Consider the following 24,635-nt stretch of genomic DNA (forward strand, 5'->3'; position numbering starts at 1 on the left):
GGAAATACTTGTTATGGAGTCCCTAGTCAGGGACCTGGGGACTTCAGTGGTTGTGCAGGAAATACCGAGGCACGCCACGACTACTGAAGAGGAGTGTTGCTTTAGTCTAGGCTGAAGACTGCTCTGACGGGTGAGCAGCCCTGCTTTAGTCTACAGCCTTAGGAAACTAACTGCTTAACATTTTGCCACAAATGCTTAAGGTCAGAGAAATGGGATTTGGAAATTGTACATTGTCAGAGTTGATAAACTGTCGTAAACCTTCAGCTGTTAAAGCACCACTACTCTCTGCTTGTTTGTAGTTTGTTTTTTTGGAACTCTTTATGTTGTGGAACTTCAATTGTGAACCTTAGGTAGCAGATATTCTGCCCTGAGAAGTGTAACTGAAAGTGCTTGAGCCTGTTATCAGCTGTGTCAGTAACCTGTGGAGCTCACCTACAGCTAGAACAGCCTGAGGGACTTCAGCTTGGTGGAGGTGCACCGAAAGTGGCCGTGGGATGGGTTGGTGCCTGCCTTCGCTCAGCTCCATCACCAGCAGGTGACATTGTGGACAAGGAACAGGCTGTGCCGCTGTGGGGAAGGGGTGAAATCATGTTTGAGCTGTCCTCAAAAAAAAAAAAAAAAATTAAAAACTTTGACTTCTAGAACAAAATAATTCCTGTACTGTAATTCCTGCGCCGGTTTCTTTTGTAAGCTTTAGCTATGGCTTGAGTAAGCGCTCAGGATGGTGCAGACCGTCAGAGCTGAGCTGTGGGTTCACCTCTCGGGTGTGCTGATACAGCACACGGGGGCTTATCCTGACTCTAAAGCTCCAGCTCTTCTTCCCTGCGTGCTCCTCACCTCCACAGGGGGAAGGATTACGCAGCACAATTCGGCTGTGCGCCGGAGGGCTAGAGCTGGAACTGCACCTTCCATCTCCTGGCAGCCAATGGCATATTTTGGGAAAAATAAAATTCTGCCTTTTCTTAAATGAAGGATTTTGCACTGCAACTCTCCTACTTCTACTAGAAACTCCAGTCCCCTTCAGAGCAAAGTGGCAGGGATTGGGAAGAAACAACATCAGAAACAGCAGAGTTTTGCTGCAGCAAATTCAGGCACGCCTTTGCCCAGCAGCGCGGGGAAGGAACATTCAAAGCATTCGAGAACGAACAGCGCGAGATCACATCACTGACCAAATGCCAGCAATTTACTTGCATATCTTTACGCTATTTGTATCGAGTTGTTAAGAGTCCATCTAAACGACGATGCAGGAACCGGTCTTCGTCTGCCAGCTACCACGGAAGCTAAATTCAGTCAAACTAACAGCAGCCTGGGTAGGTCGGTCTGTCTGTCCCATCTGCAGGTGCTGGATTCGGATGGCAGTTTGGTGGCGAGAAACTCGAGCACGGAATCACTTCTTTTTCTTGTTCAGGAGATGAGGTGCAGACACTTTCACTTTACCAGGAATATTTCTTGACAAATCGGTATCCTACAAAACATTAAAGATGAGAAATTGAACACAGCAGAAAAGCATTTACGAACATCTTCCTCACCCCTGCTAGTGCTTCCGAGTCTGCTGGCAGGAGCTGATGTGCCTGTTTTCCCCCAAAGAAAATAAGGCTGATGTCAGGCTTCTGCTCTCGTGCCATGTTTTATTAATGAAAGACTTACTTAATGGTTTTCTGTGCAGCTTCCACACATGGACTCCATTTGGATGGGCTGGCTGGGCCAGCAATTCCCTGGGTACTACCTGTTCGCTTCAAGGTCGTTAACCATTAATTGTGTTTTTCTAGCAGAGTGCCACAAAAAAGTCAACGTTAAGTGTGCTGCTATTCAATGTTTCTGATCAGTGAACTCTTACAGGCCAACAAGCACCTGTCACAGAGCAGTCTGGGCTGCCTGACGAATGGGGATCACTGATGTGAAATGAGAAATAAACACCCGAGGACTGAAAGCCGCAGCAGGCAGTGCGGGAGGAGCGAGGCGGCTGTGGTGCAAACGGCTGACGGAGCCACGGGAGAGGAGCACGGCAAGGAACCAGCCCTCTCCCGGTGGCCGGTACTGGACTGCGCAGGCTGACGGTGCCAATTTGAAAAGGAAATGGAGGAAATGGCAAGAGAGAAGAAAACTGCATTGGGTGGGCTAAGACCTGCCTGAGCAGAGAGACGACACGTTTACCCGGCCCGTGGTAAGCACCTTGCTGGGGTAGAGGGGCAGGCGAAAGCCCGCCGTGAGCGGGACGCTGCCTCTCACCCAAACCCAGCTAAACTCCCAGTGCAAGTACCTGCCTTTCCGCACACAGCCAGCGGGAGTGGGAATTTCCCCTCCCAAAACTAGAGGACTTTTTGGAAGACGCTGCTTTTGTCAGATACGTTACTTTAGGTCAAGAGAGACACAATACTGAAACCTAAGGCCCAATGCTATAGGTGAGGCTCAATTTCTAAGGAATTTTCCAGCCTAAGCAGTACATCTTCCTCAGCAGTACCGACAAACACAACACTGCTAAAAAAAAGGCAATAGCACACTTGATTTTGGAAGTATTTACCCCCAAAATGGCACTAGTGGACATTTTGCTGCTGCTGTTACTTTTGTACAAGAGAAACGATGTAGAAAAACTAGTCACCTTTACACTGCGGAACAGGTCTTTTTCTCTTGCGCTAGCTTCTTTGGATTGCATAAAATTATGCAAGGCAATCTTTGCAGCTGTAAAAACACAGGGAAGATTTAAACAGTATGTAAAAACATGCTGGCTTCAATAGGTAAAGCACTGAAAAGGATTCAAGTTGCTTTAATACAGTACCTTTTCCCTTCTTCTGGGTTCCTGGAGTGAGCTTGACTTTATACCTTTCAAAAGAAAAGGTTTCTGTAAGTAGTATGCGGGCTCCCCTCGGCCAGCGCAGGCTGCCGCCAAACCCTTCCCACAGAAAGTGCTGCAACTTACTTGTAGTTCGTCCTCGCCGGGTAGGGAGCACAGATGGGAACAGCGAAAAGCAGAATATCCTCGGGGTGTGGCTGACCAGTCAGGGAGTCCAGCAACGCCTCGCCTTCCTGAACGGGCAAAGGAGCTTCACGGTGAAACCAGACAGCATCTCTCAAACCCCTAACTACCGGTTTCACTGGGGGCAGAGGCTGAAGGGTCTCCCCTTCCAGCTGAACTACAGCAGCTGCAATCCTGCAGGTACCGTGTGTCAGATCTCGTGACGGGGTTACCGAAACATACAAAATTTAGCTTTATCGCTCACTTCACTGGCATTGAATTACCAAGCCATGATTCATTACTGACCATCTTTGATTACTAAAATTCGAAACAGGATGAATTTAGTTTTGAATGACCCAAACGGGACCGCCAAATGTAATTACAACTTCACAGGGTCACCAAAAAGGTCACCAAAGGCTTCCCCCTCCAGAGAACCGTTATTCTCCCTCATTAAAGAATTTAAAGAAATCTACTTATTTCCAGCCTTGGGCAACACCCACAGCCTGTAATTATAGAAAACTTTGAAGCAATTCTATATGTAAATAAACTTGTAAACTAAAGAGCAACTTGCACTGCATTGTATCATGCCATCCTCCAGCCCAGAGCCACCGTTACTGGGGGGTGCAAAGACCTCCAGAGGCAAAGGCAAGGGACAAACTTCAATTTAGCCAGCCCCTAGTTTCTATACGGGATGTACGTGACAAGCAGGGTAGGAAGAAAAAAGAGGTTATGTTTTTTTAAAAATACAAGACAGCTGGATTCAAACAGTCACGGGCAAGAAGGGGAGCAGAGCCGCACCCTCGTGGAGGGCTCAGACATGAACCAGCCCCAGCCCGCGGAAAGCCCGTGCCCCTGGTCCTGCTCACAGGGAGCTGCGCGCTGCAGCGGGGCCCACCAGCCTCGAGCAGGAATAAAGCCTTCTCCTCAGCACTAATCGGAGTTTCAAAGACAAGCATGTACCTCAACTCCCGGCTGATCCTGGTCTTGCTCCTCCTGTACACACAAACAAAGGAGACATCAGAGCTGAAATGAGCACACGACTGCTTTTTTCTCCCCCAGCCCCTGGAGAAAATAAATTCTTTTATCAGCAGTACGCAGAAAGCCACGTTCTCACTGCAAAGAGAATTTAACTTATTTTAAAGCAAAGGTAAGAAGAGCACTTTTATGTGGGTGAGGGGAGGAATATTTCTTTCAAAACTCTAATTTGCTTGGCACACGTCAAGCTGCGAGGAGAGAGATGGGCTGTGAGTCAGAGATACTGACTCGCAACAACAGATCTGGAGAGCGCTCAGCTACATTTCAGCTGCACTGAGTGGGAGGTATTGACTTGACTGGATCCTCGGCAGCCTGGCGAGGCTCGGTACTCCTCCAAGCCCTCGTCCTGGCTGTGCTGGGAACGCAGTGTGCACATAGATTGCTGCAGGGTTTTTTGCTGCTTCTTGAAACCAATGGGCTCCCACAGTCACAGCATTAGGCACAGTGTTCTCCACAGTGCCCCAAAATCAGCAAGAGCTGCTCAGCCTCCCTGGCAGAACAGAGCTACACAGTGCCAGCAGAGCCATAGAAGAGGGTGAGAAGGGACAGATGCGTGGACAGGAGAGGAGAGGCGAGCTGCTCACCTTCTCATCCTGCGGCTCGTCCAGGGCTGGGTCCTGCAAATCGTGCAGCAGGACTCCTGCTGGGAGCGTCTCCTTGCCCCCTCCAGCACCACGACGTGCAGCCTTGGGTTTCTGCTGTTGCTTCTTCGCTGGCTCTTCTTTTGTCTTCCCCTTTTTCCCTTTTTTCCCTTTCTCCTCCTTGTTTGACCCTGCAGACTGTGGTTACACACAGGTGGTCAGAGCCAAGGACCCAAGCGACCGCGCCACAGGGGGAGGCAGAACCCCTCTCACTCACCCCCAGCAGCTTCATGATCAGCTCCCGGTCCTCCTCATCCTGGTCCTTGTACTTCTCCTTCATTTTCTTCATTTTACTCTGCAGAAGAAAACACATCAACAGCTTTAGAAACAATTACTTTTGCAGAGTTTTGCATCCACAGACAAACATCTAGATGCTGACCCCACATGCACTTTCCTTCCAGGTCTCCAGAACCTCTTTCAGAGCAGTTCACCAGTAACCAAGAGACACTAGTTTCAGTGAGGAAAGCATAGCATGCTCAACGCTAACAGACCAGCACCATCATCCTGAAACCACCAAAAGCACCACCAAGAGTCTAAAACTATCAGGCAGCCACGGACATCTGACAGAAACCTGGTATTTCTGTCCACACTTCACATGGCAATGGCTCAACCCATGGTTAAACGTGGACCCTGCCTACCTTTTGGCCCCGCTTGATGGGCTGAGGGGCCGGCACACCCTTATTGGTGTTAGGAGCAGGGGGAGGCTGTGTCTCCGTCTCTCTCTGCTTCTCTTCGGGCGGCTCCAAGTTCTCAGAGTTGTTTTGCTGCTTCTTTTTCTTAATTTCTCTAAGGAAAACAATCACTTGACACACTGCCTCTTGTTGCGACAGGAGAGGCTGCTGCTCTCCTGCCAGCATTACCACCCTGCTTCCCTGCCACGGGGCTACGGGGGAACCTGAGGCACGTACACTGGAAATAACCCCTCCTCAGTAAAACCTCTCGAGCCCAGGAGAGTGTTCACAACAAGGGCTCCCGAAAGACAGGAGCAGCCGCCATCCCACAGGCAGGACCCACACTGGAAATGCAGGATGGACAATCGACATGGACCAGCCCAGACTGAGAGGTGCAAGACATGCCCTGCACCCAGGTCCTGGGGAGGGAATGAGGAGGAGACATTCTCTTCACTGCAAACACGAAGAGGCTCTCACCTCCTCTCCTTGGCAGATAGATGCCTTCGCCCCTGGGACTTGCTGTCACTCTAAGAAGTGAAACGCAGTTAGAGCACACCGTGTCCAGCAGCAGTTCACACTGCTCTTTGCCAAACATCTGAGCTGGGACCTTACCAAGTTGGGTTCTTCCTCTTTGGGGACCATTTTCTGCAGGGATCTGTGGGGAGATCAAAATGGAGCTCATCAATGGATGAAGAGCGGCTCAACCACGGACGCATCACCACAGCTCAGACATTGGCTAACTTGGTTGCACTGCTTTCGGCTTTCTAGTTCTTGAAAATCCCAGCTTTGGTGAATGGAAAAGGACAGCAGTACTGGGATTCAGTTTACAAAACAAGTCCTCAGATCTCTGCCAGCTTGTCTATGCACACTCACAAACAAGCAACAAAGACAGCCTGGGTACAGCACGCGCTGAAGGAACCCCTGATGTTCAGTTTCCCATGCACACAGCCCTGCTCAGCTGTGGTATTCCCTGCAGAGCTGTCTGTTTACACCCACTCAATCCCGTCTCCTTGCACCCTCCAAGGCGTGCCATTTCCAGGGACAACAGGGAGATGAGCTCATCTCGCAGCCACATGCAGAGCAGTAAATCAGCACCAGCTTGGCAGAGCAGAAACAACTCATGACTCAGTTTCTCAGGTCTGAACAGCTCTGAAGAGAAAATGGGGGCAGCCATCTCCTGAGGAGCAAAATCAGTGCATGGTGGTCAAGGGATGCTTAGGCCAAAATAGGGAATAGCAGCAATAAAAGAGCCAGATACCCCCGTGTGCATGTGTGTGTGTACTTCAGAAGGGGGGTCCAAAGCAAGCAGCCCACAAAGAAGAGCCGTGCAGGGAAATGGCAGGGAATGGTACACAGCGTGGCAGTATTCCCGCAGTACAGGCTTGCTGCCCTGCACTCTGGCAGCCTGCAGAGCTGAGCATCGAAAGAAGTGATGGCAACTCATCACAGCCCTTATCCTGGCAGCATTTTAACAGTATGGAGATCCTCAGAAGTGCCCACATTGCTATAAGCGCAGTTGCTTCTTCACTTACCTTTGAGACTGAAGATGCGACAGGTCGATTGTTGTATCTGGGTAATTTACCTCTTCCTCCTTCACTTCGCTCTTTGACTCCGGATGTTCCACTTCATCTACAGATCCTCCATCATCCTCTTCGGAGTCACCCTCTGGTGCAGGAGGTGTATTTACTCTGCCCTGGTCAAGGTCAGCAACGCCCTCATCACGATTACTCTCAGACATGGCTTCCACATCCTCTGGTGCTTCCTGACACTCTGCTTTTTCCTCTTCGCTGCTGCTGTCTCCTCCTTCTGGGACACACAGGTGAGGAAAACACAGTTCACGTTAGAAACGCCAAACTGACCCATAACACAGTGCAGGGAACTAAACGCCAAACCTCGAACAGTCCCGTCTGTCAGCAGTGCACACAGCACCCCAGTCACACCCACTGTACCTAATAGCTCCACTTCTTCAGACACCAGTTCACTGGCACTGCTGGAAACCGTTTCCAGATCCTCATCCTGTACTTTGATCTTCCTTTCTTCTCGGTGTCTCCAAACACAGCTTTCATCCACCTGACAACAGAGGCGCCTTTACGTTAGGCCAGTACCAGCTCCAGTGATGTTCGCTAGCCCATTCACAGAACACCTGACTCAGCTTTATTCTTTCCCTTTGAACACTTTTTGCCATTCAAAAGGCAAGAAAACTAAACCAGCACATTTAAACTCAAGTCTGACAATCTAGAAAGTACAGCTAGTGAGGAGACACACATAGCTGCACAACCAGCAGACTCCCTAAACGCATATGTTTCAAACAGAGCTGGTATAAAAATCTAGCAGAGGTAGTAATGTTCACAGCGTCTGTTTGTTTTAAATGAAGACAGTGCAAACTGGGGAAAAATGGAAATGAAAGCAGAGTAATTTTCACCCAGTAGCATTTTATGGGATTTGTCCCAGTGGGAAAAGAAGTAATTGGGAATATACTGATAAGCAAGAACCAGAAAATAAGCCTCCTACAGCTCAAATCAAATTACAAAAGCCAGCAGGAACTGCACAGAGAAAGCAGTACCTTAAACAAGAAGCTAAAGCCCATCATCAGATACGAAGGTGGAAGAAAATTCTTCTTCCCTGAAAAACAAAGGCAGATTCTCATGAGCAGGTTTAACAGCTATGTTACATGATGTATTTTCAAAATTAATTTTTATTAGAGGCTTTAAGCTACCAAAAAACTACACTGGGGCTTGTTCTATCTCTTGTATGACAAGAGAACAGGAGAAACTCAAAAGCAGCTTAGCTAACGAACTTCTGCCCAGGTCCTCAGCTAGAAATGCTGCTGCAGCTGCCCGATACTCAGTCTAAACCACTCAGCTTAGATTTTCGGAACAGCGGAATCTGTTGGCTGCCACGGTGAGGGGGCAGCTCAGGTGGCTGCCACTGCAGGACAGCACAGCATCTTCAGACAAAATGCCTAAAGCCAAATTTACACTGTTCCTTTGTGTCTCACCTCGGATCATGAAGCTTCCAGTAGTGAGGTATTCTCCTGTAGGTGCAGTTTTAGAAACCTAAAAAATGATATATTATAAAGAGTACCTGTCATAGAAGGCCAGCAATGTGTAATAACAGCACCAACAAAAGCAACATTCAAGCAAGCTGCATTTTTAACTTATGGGAACAGTCTGCAGAAAGACTCCGTTTCCAAGGGGTTCTTCCTGTCCTTTGTAGGGTATTTTCCTAAAAGATGTTTCAATTCAATCACACACTACTGGCACTTCATTTTAGAAGTCCTGGGTGAATAACTGGGTGTTCAGGAAATAAGAACACTAAAGGCACTGCGACCTTCAGTTTAATGTAATCTCTCCACCCTCACACTTGAGCTGATTGGAAGCACAGCAAGTTAATACACAAGCTAGAAGCCCAATTGAAAAAAAAAAATGAAAATTTCATTTTCAATAAAAGTCCTTTCCCTCTATTAGTAAGAAGCCAAGCCTGCAGCATCTCCTCTGTCACGTGCATGTCGTATCAGAGATTACCCCTCCACCCCTGGCCCGAAGTACGGCAGAGCCAGGGAGAACCCACAAGGAACAGTATCAGAGAACAAAAGTTTCACCCACATCCATCAGTTCCCACACAGAGACACTTCGTCTGCAGTCACACACCAATTCCTTCAGATGTTCTGTCTGCAAAGCTCATGCACGAGTGTCCTTACCTGGTTGTGGGAGACCCACCAAGCACTGGTCACAACACGGGCATCCCAGGCAGCACTGTAACACAAGGCCATCGTGCCTGCCTCCGTCAGGGTTCGCGGAGGGATCGGTTCACCTACAAAGTAACACCCAACATGTCAGTGAATGCGATCCATGCACAACAGATGAAATTCTCCAACTTCCACACGCGCCCTAATCCAGCGTCTGAGCTTTCCAGGGGCCCTGGGCAGAGGCAACATGGCCTGGCTAAGCTTGAAGGCAGTACGGACAAAGCAAAAGCAGCATCAGCAGCTGCTCTTCATAGCTCCCCAACAGAGGCTGAAGCCAGCTGTGCTACTGCTCCTTCCTCAGCTCAGCTCCACAAGGGAGCAGTAACTGTGCTCCTCACAACACAAGGCCAACTTCCAACAACTCCCAGGAACGGAGCACAGGCAGGGTTTGCACAGCTGGTCTCCCATGAGATCCATCCCACCGCGTTAACACTTCTCTGCTGAGATCAGCACCCTCCATCAGCACCCAAACTGCTTATGCCACCAACCAAATTCTCAGCAGGACTCCAGTCCTTGCGGCCAGCAGCAAGCATTTGCACCGCTGCTTCTGCCAGTGACTAACCCTTGTCTCTGTGAGCACATCTCCATTGCTCCTTCCCACCAGGTGCTCAACTGAGCAACTGCAAGCAGCCAGTCATGGCTGGGAAGCAGCAGCAGTCAGTGACAACCTGATCTTGGAAGGACTGATGCCTCTCACACCCTAAGGGAAACGTCTGCTGGAGCTGGGTACCACTGCAAGTGGGGAAGGCAGGTTGCGGGGCTGGGCTCAGACATGCAGTGCAGAGATTGCCAGTTCCCAGTGGCCCCAGGCTTCTACGAGTCCCTGCATCAGCCCCACACCAGGTACCTGATGGGTTCTTGATCACACAGCTTGTGGCTCCATGGAGATCGGCATGCACGTATATGTCCCCTGGAAAAGAAGTGACTTGAATCAGTCACACACGTGGTAACTACACAGATCACTCGAGCTAAGGTGAAGGTTTCTAACCTTAGCTGGAAACAGCTATTTTGGCTGCAAGGAGCAGGATGGGAAGAGGATACAGACGCCTTTTAGTCTATCCCAGTTGCTCTGGGAAGAATCAGCTCCTTTGCTCCTGACGGGAGTCCGTCCAACCTACTCTTATCCCAGTGCTGGCGGGTCCAGTCTCCCACAGCAGGCTCCCCAGCACTGCACGGACAACACACACACAGTCTCTAGGACTCACCATCACCAAAGTCCCCTTTTACCTAAGACCCAACTCAAGAACAAACCAGATAGACCTTCCCACGTCATTCTTTCACATTTACAAAACTGGAAAATAAGAAAGAAACTGATACACTCCACTTAATCAGACTCTCACCTGGTTTAAGATACCGCTTTACAATCAGCTCATTCTGCTGTTGATCTCTTCCAGCAATAATAAGGTAATTCTCAGAACTAATGAACCACAGGAACTTCTCAAACCTGCCAAATTACATCAATCCACTGTGTGAAAAACACCTGGAACTAACAGAACACGACAAAGGTATTTTTTATACCAAACTCTAAGAATATTGATCCTAGCATCTACTCCTTACAAAAGACACTGCAAACAGTTTCACATCCATCCATATGCCTGGGGCATAAAGACAAGGCATGGTACAAATATAACATCACTGCCAACGATATTTTGAGATGAAACGACAAGTACCATCACCACAAAGTCCAGCTGCCTCCTATTTATTTTTATTTTAATAATTCGGTTATTTTTGTTTTTTTTTATTCTTGCCTGTTTTTTTACATCTACTGTTGCTATTTTACAGAGCTGCCAGAAAGTAACAGTGAAGTTCCCTATTTTTACTAAGCCCATATTCCTAGCTGTGTTAAAAGCAAAAAACTACAAGTCCATGTCTACTGAAAGGAACTTTCCCAGGCAAAGGCACTAACAGGATCAAGCCAGCACCTTCAAGGGCAATTGTAAGAAAACTCAATACGAAGTGTAGTGCTTAGAAATCCTAATTAGCTCCACTTCTAAGCTAGTGAAAACTCAGCCTGATAGAGTCATTCTAAATTTACGCACATTCACAATACATTAGATAATGATAATGAAACTGTACTTGCCAATAGACCTTTCTCGCTTTCTGAATGGTGGTAACTGTCTGAACTTCCCTCAATGTCTGCTTCGTCTTCTTCTCAGCCGATTTAAATGCCTATTTAGACAGAAAGCATGATCGCAATCCGCCAGCACAGGAATCACAAAACGGGTAACTGAACAGTAGGAAAGTTGGTAGGAAATGACTCTGAACTTTTTCAGAGTGCTGGCTCCAGATACTGCTATTCACAGGCCTGTGTTCCCCTCATGCACATGTGAGATAGCTGTCCTAAAATCTTCATAAATCTCCGCCCTGGATAGCTGCCCCTGTGAAGATTATCAGCTCTTTGATCGTAAGGATTTCCATTGATTTTCCACTCCTGCCTCCGTAAGTACTGGAGTGTCACTATCTCCACCTAGCACCTGTCTTAGGTGTTCACAGAGCTCTGGTGGAAACCAGATGATACAGCAGGGATCTGCAATCCTCTGTTCGGTCAGCTTAAAAGCTCAAGAATGAAACAATCCTGGTTGGTTGGTTTTACCTTTCAGGTCTCATTGGGACTACCTAGACCAAGTTAGGATTTTCCACTGATCACTGACAGGGACTTTGCTTTTAAATATCTTCTAAAAACGAAGAAAAAATACCTTTTCTGCAGCTTCTACAGTCTTCTGAGTTTTCTTAGCTGCATGTCTTTTGTGATCGTAGTACCTGCAAAACAGAAGTTTGTTTGTATCTGAAATCCCTGCAGATTCACTCATTTTTAGAATGTACTTATCACACTCCTCCGTATTTGCCATTAGCATTCAGTTTTGAGAAGATTTTTTTGAGCCCAGATCTTTGGCTTAGTCTTAACCTGAGAAAAGCAGCCAGATGAAGTAAGTCCCCTCCTCACAGACAGAGCACTGTGTTTGGATTAAGATGTGCAAAAGCAGCCATTTTGTTCCATGTGTCACTGTGCAGAATTGTACTCAAAATTAAATTAATATGATAGCTAGAGACAAGCTGCTATGCAACAATGAGATACTGGTTTTGGACCAAGAAAATGCACATCCTAGAGCTCAGGGCAAGCTATCCATTTCCATTTCTAACTTTTATTTTTAACAAGATATACACAGGGCACTTCCTACGATGTTATCACTAACATCTGCAGGCATACAGAAACTTCTACTACCAAAGCCCATATTTACTGTAAACCTTACTTTTTGGCATTGGCATATGCAGATAAACTGAGATCAACATCAACTAATGACGGTTTGTTTTTCTGAGGTTTCTTCAGCTGTTTGTTTTTATTTTTTTTCTTTTTTCCCTTTGGTTCTTCCGTTTCTTCTTTCTCTATATCAGCATCCTCCTCCTCCTCTTCCTCTTCAGATAACACATATGGGTTCCTAAAAAACATATGACATCATATGATTAAGATAAGAGAACCAGCTATTTTTTACCATTAGTGCAATGCACTCTTACTTCTATTCTCTCATGAAGACTGGAAATGGCCTAAGGAACCCTTAAACCATTTGCACTGTGCAGCCGCAGGAAGGCCCCAGGATGCCTTACATGCAAGCCCGTTTATGTCTTGGAGTCAGCCAAAGTTTGGGGGAAAAAAGAAAACAAAAGCAGAAGATAAAGAGCCCAAATTTTCCAATCCAAGGAAGTGACATTTTCCAAGGCAATTTATTCTATCAAAAGACACACATCCATGCTATCAACCTAGAGAAAAATCTAGACTTAAAATGAAGAACAGGTTCTGACGATCTACTTTGATAAAGTCAAAGAAACACAAGACATTCTATGCATGATCGCCGCATGAAAAGAGAACAGTTACATCATCATATTGACTCATTGAACAGGACAGCAATGCGCTGGTTTAAAACCTCAAAAAATACTGCTCGACTGTTTTCAAAGAGGTATGCTGAGCACACAGTGGCTGGATTTGTATTTGCTTCTCGCCAGGACATTAAATCCTGCTCGATACAGCTGTACTAATTCTGTGTAGCAAAAGGTGGTGGAGCAGCATAAAATAACGTTCTTCATAAAGGAAAATGTATCGCCATAGTTCTCTGTACTAAGGATGCATGATTCAACACTCAACAACCACTGACTGAGTGGTTTGATCAGCGAAGAGATCACTACTCCCTACTAAAACAGATGGAGAAGAGAGACTGATAACACAGTTGCCAACACAGAACTCACTCCTGAAAACAAGTTTATTCTGTACACGAACATTTCTGAAAATGAGGTAACTAAACATTCATAAATTAACTTTGCTACATTACAGCTTTCATACCAAAAGTTCTAACTATAAAAAAGAAATTCTCACTTTTTTATCTCTAGCATCCCAATACAGTGTCAGATAAGCATTTTAAAGACACTCCAAATGCTGCCTCACTGCCAGTTCCCTCATCAGGACTTCTACAAGAACCAGCACCAAAACTTGCAGCTCACAACAGCTGCAGTCTTGAACCATCAGCCGTTCACTGGACTGCCATTAGGAGTCAGCAGCATCAAGAGGGGTGAGATCTCATGTGAACTTTAGATCAAAGAGACAGTTAACTGCTGATTGACAGACTGGACCTATACTGCTTTAGGACACCTTCCAATGGTTTAGAATATAGTAAGACAGACTCTGAAAACACTAAACCAAAAGCTATTACAGTAACCAAATTACTATTATTTTTGAAAGCAAAAAAGGAGGCTCACACAGTCAGTCCTCCTTGCATTTGGTACAGGTGATCTGCAATGTACATACCTCAGCAGCATTGTGATATGATTTGTCTGAAGCTTTAATTCTTTGATTGCACTTGCAACAGGGTCTCCCTGCGCTTGAGCTTCTTTAACAATTGCTCCGATCTCTGTCCAGTCTATCTGGTTGGCTAACGCACTACGGACCACCTGGATGGCTCGGTCGACAATCTCCAAGTTCATTTCTATAAGTTCTCCTTTTATCTTATCAGCTTCCTTAAGGAAAGAAAAACATTTATACCCACTGAAGCTAAACACACACTCATCAATAGTTAAAAAAAAATAAAAGTAGTAAATAATATTGAGATGAAATCCAAGAATGGCATTGAATCACATAGGACAATGGCCAACTTGACTCCTGAAAGCAGAGCAGCACAAGCAAATTTTGGCAAGAGAGGTACAAAGCACTCACAAGGGAGCAGAGCCCCACTGGGCAGGCCGAGGCTCCCTGAGGGGCTACAGGGTGCTCAGTGACAACGGAAGGCTTCACTTTGGGATCTAATGCTGACAGTAGCAATGCAGACCAGCAGGTACAACTCTTCAAGAAACATTATGTATCTCCTCAGTGAAAAAAAAAAAATCTCAGTCTTACCTGAGCCTGCTGAAGAGCTTCTAGTCTGTGCTCATGATCCCTACGGACATTTTCAAGTTTCTTCAATGCTTGTTTTTCCTTTCCAAAATAAGAAAGATGGAAAAATATATATACAAATGGCATCTTATCACCTAATCACTGCAAGACATTCAATAGAGCATTCCAGCACAGAAAAATACAGCAGCGTAAGAGATGCAGAGTCTCCAAAATATTGTTGTTAATGCTATTAGTTGTATTCCAAGCAGAACCAACTGCTACATTGTACATCTTGAAATCCACTTCCTGACCACCACTGACTCCACATTTCCGTAGCAAAAATAAGGAATGACACCTCCCTCACCCCAGGCTACAAGAACCGAATGAAGCATCTGAAGCTCAGAGAGCCACCTCAGCTGTCCCACTCCTGGATGAGAGCATACCTGCTGCAATGCTTTCAGATCAATTTTCTGTCCCTCTAGCTTGGAGTAGAACTCGTCTGCTGCCTGCAAGAGAAAATCAGTTTTAAGAATCTCCAAGTTGCACTAACTTACACCAGCAACAAGCAGACAGAGGAGGTTCCACTCGAGAGGTGGCTGCAAAGCACTAAAAGAGGAGACAGATGCTACAACAGGGTTCAGTAACTTTCTCCATTTTACCTTCGCGTGAGATGAGTTCAGCAAGACAGTCAAGGATTTGTCTCACTGCAAACCAGGGGCTATGCACAAGTAAGTGGCCAAACTATGGCCCATGTGTTTTGCTCAGAAATGATGAAAAGGAAGCTGCTGTTTGACACAGTGTGCTCTTCAGATTAAATGATTGCAATAATAGACCTGTCTGCCCTGAATTCCTACGTAAGTTAAAAAAAAAAAAAACACCACAAAAAAACCTAGAAAGTATATCTAAAAACTGCTCCTGGTGTTCCAGTTGCCAGAGACTGTGCTTAAAACAAAAGAAGAGGAAGGTTTTAGGCTGCTTAGATCATCAGTGCTGTGAAGGAGACGACAGAAATTCAGCCAAGAAGCAGGGTAGGAAAGTGAAATGGGAATTCTGGCAACCAAGGTCAGGAACAACACGCAGTTAATGATTTCAGATGTTAATGAGTCAAGGACCAGGAAGGACAACACTCAAGGAAATACTAAATCAGGTGTCTGAAGCTTTCAAAGTAGTAACCGGAAAAGCATAAAAGTGATGACTGTGACAACTGTTTGCCCCCAGCGACAACTCAGTGACTGAACTCTCCACTAACAAAATGTTTGACCAGGACTGATAACAGTCACCTTCCTTACAGGTTCAATACACACCTCCATTCAGTGCCACATGCTGTATTTCAGCTACAGGATCTAACTGAGTTAATAAAGACAACACTGCTCAGCAGTAGCCTAAAGGCCCCGTTTTAGTTGGCCTTTTCTGCACAAAACATTTATCCATAAAATTAACCATCTCTTCCAAGGTCTATGTTTTCATTAACAACTCCTGCACTATATTTTAATTACTCTTTTTAGCATCAGTCAATTAAAGCACTTAAGTACAGTATCAGCAAAAGCACTGTACCTTATTGAATGAGTCAAATTCCAAGTACGGACATTTTGAATGTTGAGAAAACAAGAAAGGATGAAATTCCTCATATCTGTAAAATACACATTTGATATTATCACCTGAAGACTAATTTATGTTATGCAGACTAGTAGAAAAAGAAATAAATACTTCAAATATTTACGTGTAGATATCTTCTGCTGGTTTATCTGGTTCCAGACTTGGCTTTTTCTCCCTTTTCTGGATAATATAACCCTAAAAGAATACATAAATATGTCATCAGCATTTGTCTTTGAAAAGGATCCCCCTTATCTTGGCAAGGCAGCAAGTTTTAGATGCTAATCGACTGATCAGCATGAGACAATAATTCATTCTAGCAGGGAGACCTTGTGGCAGAAGTGATGTGATTGACTGAGTAAAGCCCTGACCACTTGCTTGTCTTGACTCCAACTTATTCCAGAAAAAAAGGTGAACTTCTCTTACAAACCTCAGGACTATCCTATAGCTCATCACACAAATGCACAGTTTACATGCGAAACAGTGTTACCTGCTATTAAAGCACAAGTGCAATTCTCATAGGACCTATATAATCTGCTTGTAAACTATTTAATTGCTGCACATCCAGTGCAAGGAAGCAATTTTTATTCACCATCACTAGCTGGAGCCCAAACTCACAGAATAAAATCTGTAGCTGACAACACCAGGAACAAGCATGTGCTGAACAATACTTGCCCACCAGTTTAATTCTGCAATTCCTGCATAACTGATAACCAAGTTGCCCAACTGAGACCCACCTTTCCACTGAAGTTGTCAGTTAGTGACATATATTCTTCTGCTTTCTCTAAAGCAGTAAGCACTTTTTCAATATTTTCTAAAGAGAGAGGGGGGAGGAGAGGAATGTTTTAAAACACTAGAACAGAAAGATATTTTTATATAAACATAGCACAAAAGCAAATCAACAAAAGACCCAGGCAACTGCTCTTCCAATTAAGTGTCTGAAGCAACCTGTCCAACTTAACCATGTTAAGTAGGATTCCAGCATGTCTCAAAAATAAAACTGCAGTTATCCTTTACCCCTGGTGCTTCACTACAGCAATTACTGTTCATTTTAAACAGGAGCCTTAGTACACATTTTACATTTGGGGAATTTTTAATAAAAAAATCTGTATAGGTACTTCTAAGACATAATTATTTAAGTTTCATGGAAAAAAAAAAGACCACACAAATGCTAGCACTTTATAAAAATAAAACTGCAGAGGCAAAGCATAAACCAGTAGCTGTGAGAAGTTATTTGCTTGTTACAAAGTTGATTTACTAAGCACCATAATGCAGTAGGAAGCAACAAATCCTTTTGATTTATGGCAAATATAAAGCACACAAGAAAAATATGACAACAGAAAAATCTATTCTGACTTTACTACCAAATTCATAATTTCCCAATAAATGTGAAGCTGCTACTTTATCAAATACCCACCATGTTTGCTATAGATAAAGGAAGACTTTGATGCTAACTCTTCTATACAGGATTCTTGTAAAATATCCCTTTACATAGCCAGAGTTCACCTGATGTTTAAGGTAGTATCTCATTATAAAATAATTTAGACTATAGGAGGAGTCTGATGTTTTAATTCCAATATATGCACAATTCAAGAGTTTTAATGTGAACAACGTTGGTCCCCAATCTAAAAACATTACAGTATATAACCATATGGTCAGAACTACAGGTTTAAGGATTACTCATCTCTTTGGAAAAAAATACTACATAGACATAAAAATTACCATATATGTAGTACAGCCTTTAAAATATTATTTCCCACATACCTTTACTTTCCATATGCTGATCTATTTTGACATACCCAGAAAACCCAGCTTCTATAAGGCAATGCTCAATGACAGTGGCTCCGTAAGCTGTTCAAAAAAAAAAGAAGAATCATCTGTAGAAAACATTCACAATGAAATCTGTATTCACATTAAAATCATGAGAAGTGTTTCAACAAGCTATGGCCGTGAAACTACAGTCGATCCTTAGAGAGGCTGGGGAGAGCGAGGGAGTTGTGGTCCCGAATCCTTAGAGAGGCTGGGCAGAGCAGCTGGGTCTCAGCTCACGGCTGATGAGTTCTTACAAACTTACAGATGCTTAGGTTCATCTGGAACTGGGAAAGGTCTAGGACAGAGTGAGGATATACAGGAAGGATGGCCAAAACGGAATAAACCTTTACATTCAAAAGGGGGTAGGGAAGTCTCTGAACTGAAGAGTGTAGGAAACCTAACAAGGGTGGCAAACTGCCTGGCTTGGGAAAAGGTATTACAAAGGGTGAAGCCATACAAACACTGTAGCTTCAAATAAAGAACTAGGGAAAAGCTGGCAGAGCTAAATGTGAAACAGAAGTGACAAAAGAAACAGATGCAGCCCCATTTGAACCGGGTGCAGAGAAGGAGCAAATGAAAACAGATATATAAGCTCCTGCAAAGATGCTTGAAGACTAAGAAACAAGATGGGGCCGTGGAAAACCACGTTTAACTAAGAACAGTGAGAACAAGCAAAGCAGAAACATGGAGGAAGGAAGACAACCACTGGGACAGTGCAGCACCAAGCTGAGACTGATGTAGGTGACCTTAGAGTAGGCAAACAGGATGTTAAGAGTCCAAACAAATTAACAAGATAACCACTTGAAAAAAACCAGCACAGTCCCATGGGAATGAAAACCCAGGCCTACATCTGGGATATGAGGTATTAGGGCTACAGTATTAATTGCCTGAGCAGAGCTGCTGGTCACCCTAATGTGCAGAGGGACAGCCAAGAGATTGTGAAAGCAGGACACAGAACAGGTAAATCAGGTTTCAATCATCCCAGCCTGGCTGGATAGATGTCACGTCATGGTACAAGGCTGACACTAAAATCTACCTAGATCCATGCTAGCACAACAAAAGCCCAAGAAATCTCCTACAGGCATTCACAGCTCAAAAGGGAAGTTTACATAAAGCAGGGAAGCTTCATAGAAGGAAAGAAATTAAGACAATCAATAAAAGGCAATGTCCGCAAACAGCCTGCAGGCTATTTAAAGATGCTATTTTGGAGGTTCAGAACCAATGCGCATCACTTATTAAACAGTGTTTCAGAAAAATCCAAGGAAGGCTGGCATGACTAAACATCAGGTTAAGAGAAACTGTTAAAAGCAAAAAGTTATCTGAAGTTGTGTCCCGTGTGGAAAATGGGAGACCAAACTCTGGTAGGTGAATGTAAAACACAGCAACACTGGCCAAAATTAATCTTGAGAAAATCTGGAAAAAAACCCCATCAAGATTAATAATAAAGCCTTTTCCAGATATATCATAAGCAGGAAGCCTGCTAGAATCAGTAGGTTCAAGAAACGATCAAGGTACAAAAGGAACACTCAGATATGACAAGAGCAGGAAAATTAAATTAATGTCTTGAGTTTCATTCATAGTGTAGGGGCACAGGGAAGCTCTGGCTGGAACGTTTCTCTGCAGGCAGTATGTCAGAAAATCTGCCTCAAATCCAGTTGTCAGAAGAGGTGATGGATCCAACAGACAAAACAAGCAGCTGTAAATCCTCAGGATCATGCAGTACTCAGCCAGGCATGTAAAAGAACTCAAGGATGGAGATGCCAGACTGTTAACTGTAGCTTGCAATGTCTCTCTGGCCTTAGCAGCAGAAGCACAAGGAGGTTAATCCACTGGCAATTTTAAAAAGGGACTAGAAAACTATCAGCTCTTTTTAGCCTAAAGACTAAAACTAGTCGAGAGCTTTGCACTAGATACAGAAGAGCCTGCAGTTTTGTATTTTGCATCATAAGTCTACAAGACAGTTAAAAAGCACAAAGACAAGGGAGGTCAAATAGACACGATCTACTTGGATTTCCAGAAAGTATTTATCAAAGCTCACCCCAAAGCTCTCAAAAAAACCAAGCTGCCACTGGATAACAGGATAGCCCCCGTCTGGATTAGAAAGTGGCTGAAAAACAGGAAACAGGGAGGAGGTACAAACTGTCAGCTTGGAGGGAGGGGAGGAAAGCTGAGCTCTACAGGGACCTACTCTAGGGCCTGCACTTGATCGACATACACCTAACTGACCCGGGAAGGGGGAACAAAGGGCAAGGGGCAAAGCCTACTGGTGAAACACAATCCGTCTAAGCAACAAAGACAACAGCCAGCTGTGAAGAACTGGAGGAGAACAAGCAATAGTGATGAAGTAAAGAACTGACACAGAAACTCACTGTAAAACAATATAAAATGATCCACATGCGGAAAGACTATCCTACTTATGCGTATGCCCAACTGATCATTTCTATTTGGGAGCAAGACCTAACAACAGATGGTCCTGTGGAAACATAAGCTCAATTATCAGTGAACACAAAAGGGTCAAGCTGTGTGTCGGGAATTATTAGGAAAGGAATAGTGAACAGAACAAGGGAAATCATGCCACGGTATAAATCCATGGTGCACTTCCACTGTCAATGTTATGTACACTTTTACGTACCCCATTTCAAAACAGGTAAGGCACAGAGAAGGGCAACAAGGATCATCACAGGCTTGGAACAGATTCTGTACAAGGAAAGACTACGTAGGCTATGCAGTAGGCTGGTCAGCCTACAAATGACTGACACTTATAAAATGAGTGGTGCGGAGTTGATAAATAGGCAGCAACTGTTCACCTTCTCTTCAAATCCAATACCAGGGCATCAAGTAAAACTGATGAGATGAGTTTCAGAACAAAAAAGGAGGTGACTTTTCATGTGACATGGAAGCAAGTGGAACTCCTCACGACAAAAACACTGTGGATGCCAGAATTTCATACAAGTTCAAAAAGAGATTTGGTAAATACATGGAAAGAAAATCCAACCCAAGCTATTAAACACAAAGATGCCTGCTGATCAGTCACAGGAAGTCTCTAAAACGTAAGACTGCCGGGATTGAGAGACTCTTCCAGGAAAGCATCAGAGTGCCTGTTAGGGCTGCAGGCTAATGACAGGGCTGGTGACCAGGTGCTGGCTCGAGGTTAAGCTAACTGCGTAAGATGTGAGGAACTACAGGACACAACGTGACAAACTGCCGGACACAACGGTTACCAGCGTGAGAAGTGGCAAAAATTAGAGAAGTGGAAGGAGGGATGGCCGGGTTTCACAGGTGATTAAGGAGGAATGGGGTGAGAAACAGCCAAACTCACACGGTAACTGAAGGGAAGAACTGTGGACCTTTTAGAGAGTGGAGCCTTGCCAGGCCAGCTGTGCCTGGGTAATCAGATCACTAATACTATATAAGGCCAAGGTTACCTAGGTAACAGTATCAGAAATACCAAATTCGGGTATGGATATAGCAAAACTGGGACCAATAGGGTAAAGCAATTAGCAGCGGGTTGTTTATTTAGGAGGAGATCAGGGTGGAGAAAGAGAGGGACAAGGGTGGTGAAAAAGAGAATCAAGAAATGGGGAAAGTAATACTTAAGTCTGCAAATCATGTGATTTGAGCAGTTCAGGGGTACCTGCCAGGCAATCCTCTGCTTGATCAACATTGCCAAATCAGGAGGATAAACCAAACCTGTTCTCACCATGTCTCACAAGTCAAATTTGCTTCTGCGGTCAGGAAAACCGGTGCACAGGGTGCTTTGCCCAGCTACCAGAGATCACCCAGATGGATGTATCAGGCATCCTGGTATTACCACATCGGTACTTTGCTCCAGCACTGGCAGCACTGACATACTCCAATCACTTCCTAACAACATCCTTGCCCTGACTGTACACTTACATCTCCTATTCGGTACCACTAAAGACAAGACACTGGGCAAAATGCATTAAGTCAGAGCTCCAACAGAGCTACACTCAGGTCCTCATCACTGCGGGATCACGGCAAGGCTCATCTCTTTGTGCAGTTGGCTTGGAATCAAAACAATCTACTCTGTTTTCAAAGGCTTAGGGTTTTTGTTGTTTTTCAAACATAGATAACAGCAGACTTTCATGAACAACATCCAAAAAAAAAGACTGCTTGAAGTTGTTCAAATTTTCAGCATCATCTAAACATAACGTGTATTGACCCCTTTTCATTTTCTAATGAAACGCAATTACTTACGAAGATGCGGGTTAAGAACCCTCTTCAGTTGTTCCCCTTTGGGTGCATTTGATATCATTTCAGTTAACCTACAAAAGATAATGGAGAGTTGTCATTCCAAAGAACAATGGGCTTTAAGACTATATTGTATAGCTTAGAAGCTACAAAACTCTTTCAGTTTTAAAAAAAGAAGTGCAAAATAGCCTGTAATTTGCGAAAAGACTACCCAAAGACATGCTACCTTTCACAGTTCCAAGTAATTTGGGTTTATTCCAATACGTACACCATCTAAAAGCAATTACCTTTCCAAGGTTGGCAGAGGCGCAGGTGCTTTTGCACTGTCGACTGGGTATCGTTCCCGAACCGCAAATCTGACATCATCCGCTTCATCCGTACGAAACCTCAGAATGTTTAAAATGACATATTCGTGGTCTGTCAGAACAATGTTACCCTGCGAGCACACCACAGGGGATCATCAGCAAAGGTCGTGCTCACGCGCTTGCTTACAGAGGACACGCTTGGAGCTTGGCACTCACCCTGTCGTACAGCTCAATGATGAGATGATAAGCAGCTTCATCGCTTCCAAACTGGAAGTCCACAATTCTGTCTATACCCAGCTGTTTTACACTGACAAGCCTTCTGGTCTTTAAATGCTTACGGCACTGTCAACAGTGGAGAAAATGTCTGTGAGACAATGCAAACAGACCTGCTTGTGACATTTTATACTGAAATACACTCTTAGCTATAGATCCCTCCTGTGACACTGACCACTTCTTACTTCATACAAATACCATAAGGGTAAAAATACCAATCTTGGTAATGCTGAGACAAGACAGCTCTTAGAAAAATAAGACCTTAATATTTGTAGGTAATATAATTGTTCCAGATTCTTAACGTTAAGCCATTTTTGCCATTAAAAACTGCTATTTGTTTAGCTCAACAAGTGTGCAGCTAGTTAAAATTCAAAGGGTTTATTTTACAAAGAGAACCAGGATTATCCCTGCATCCATACATGACGCGGAAAGCCACCCTTGAGAATCTTTGCTGAGTCATTTAAATGAGACCGCATCCAGAAGTGGTGGGCTAAGCAGACTCGTGTGAGTCAGCATTCAGGTTCCATCCCTGCACATCTACCTGCAGGAACACAGCCCAGCAGCTTGCAGCAAGATCTGAACCCTCGAAGTCCAGCAGACTGAACAGCAGGACTCTATTAACATAGGGTGCTGCATCCAGGGCCTAAAAATTTGGACAATCCAACTCGAATGCCAAGGACTTTGCTGGAGTAAAATTCCAAAAGGTCTCGGTGGCCCAGAAAATGTTCAGCAGCTTAATATTAGTCTTCATAAATCTCATTTTCATTGTTTCAGGCACTGAACATCAACGTTGTGACCCCACATCCATATGTGCTCTTCCCTTGTCTTCAGTTACCTGCTTGATCAGGATCCACCAAGCAAACCCTTTCACTATTTTATTCTGTCTCAAATCCTTCTACTATTTTTTCCTGTCTCCAAGGACAGAACATGAACATTGCTTTCTGATATCCAGCCATCTTATTAAAAAGAAACTGTAGGTTAGTCTACCTTCATTGCAAAGCCAGATGGCATCATGTTTTTTGGCCACTCGAATTCCGTCGTGTGAATGCGTATACCAGATTCAAGCAGCAGCGTGGCCTTGCAGTCTGGTCTGTCAACAAAATAAAGACTCATCACTTGGCACGTGAGCAGCCGCCCCTTACCACACACCAGTTCGCACTGGAATGAGACCAAAGCACCACAAAACAGCAGCACGCTATCTACAGAAAACACTGTTGCCAAAACTGGTAATGCCCATCAAATAGTGCTGCTGACAGTGAAAGGACATCCACTTTTTAAGTCTACAGATAATTTGGCCAAGCAAAATGCTTGGCAAGCTATGGAGTTAAAAATTGTCCAACACAACTGGAGGCAAGCAGATGAGCAAGGGTCCATCTCAGACACTGCTGGAGCGGACAGGTTAGTGACATGACACGAGCGCTACCTCCCATTTGGCCTGGGCACCAGTATCACTTACTAAGCGTTGCTCGTCATTGCTCCAACTCCTCTCTTTACCTCCCCCAAAAAGAAACAATGACAATTGTGTGTTTTTACACTAACACCTTTGGCCTTTTGTATATTTTCTGCAGTATTTCACAGTTCATATGCTATCTCCCAAGAACTTTCTGGATAAAAATTACTGCACTTTATCAAAGAACAATAGCATTTCACTGAAAACTAGTCAGAAAAGCCACACACCTGTCAACAGAAATTACACACATACAAAAAAAATCTACTTCTCATATGTACAGTTACAGCATAAAGAAATTTAAAGAAGTTCTTACTTTTGAAGGCGAATAAGGTATGTCTTATTATCCACATCATAAACATTGTTTACTCTCATTCCCAATAAGCTGTCAAAAAGAAAATACATGCTTTGGAGAATACGATACACAAACCACACAAATGGCTGAAAAAATCCCAGTGATAATTAAAATATACCGAGTGCAAGTTATGATAAATTACCAAGCAGTAACTGAAGAGGCGGCAAAGGAAGATTAATGGAATGAGCTGGAAGCCGAACAACCAAAAGATGGAGAAATTGCTATTAATGGATA

General features: G+C 44.4%; 1 protein-coding gene across 1 annotated transcript; it reads right to left on the reverse strand.

The window, feature by feature from the left end:
* Positions 1-1,387: 1,387 nt before the first annotated feature.
* NEMF (nuclear export mediator factor) lies at positions 1,388-24,430 on the reverse strand. The gene is made up of 32 exons (XM_009574143.1): positions 24,363-24,430; positions 23,587-23,689; positions 22,543-22,668; positions 22,309-22,457; positions 22,028-22,095; positions 17,762-17,848; positions 16,735-16,811; positions 16,125-16,195; positions 15,959-16,034; positions 14,848-14,910; positions 14,429-14,506; positions 13,844-14,052; positions 12,300-12,485; positions 11,745-11,808; positions 11,129-11,217; positions 10,389-10,492; positions 9,896-9,958; positions 9,001-9,113; positions 8,299-8,356; positions 7,864-7,922; positions 7,250-7,370; positions 6,833-7,106; positions 5,913-5,955; positions 5,778-5,827; positions 5,268-5,415; positions 4,847-4,924; positions 4,573-4,767; positions 3,914-3,946; positions 2,918-3,024; positions 2,777-2,820; positions 2,600-2,679; positions 1,388-1,465 (listed from the first exon to the last, which is right to left on the reverse strand). The coding sequence occupies exons 1-32, from the start codon at positions 24,419-24,421 to the stop codon at positions 1,388-1,390; spliced, it is 3,153 nt and encodes a 1,050-aa protein (XP_009572438.1). The 5' UTR covers positions 24,422-24,430.
* Between the last annotated feature and the right edge of the window lie 205 nt (positions 24,431-24,635).

Source organism: Fulmarus glacialis, unplaced genomic scaffold (genome assembly GCF_000690835.1).
Source record: "Fulmarus glacialis isolate BGI_N327 unplaced genomic scaffold, ASM69083v1 scaffold2773, whole genome shotgun sequence".
NCBI classification, from domain to species: domain Eukaryota; kingdom Metazoa; phylum Chordata; class Aves; order Procellariiformes; family Procellariidae; genus Fulmarus; species Fulmarus glacialis.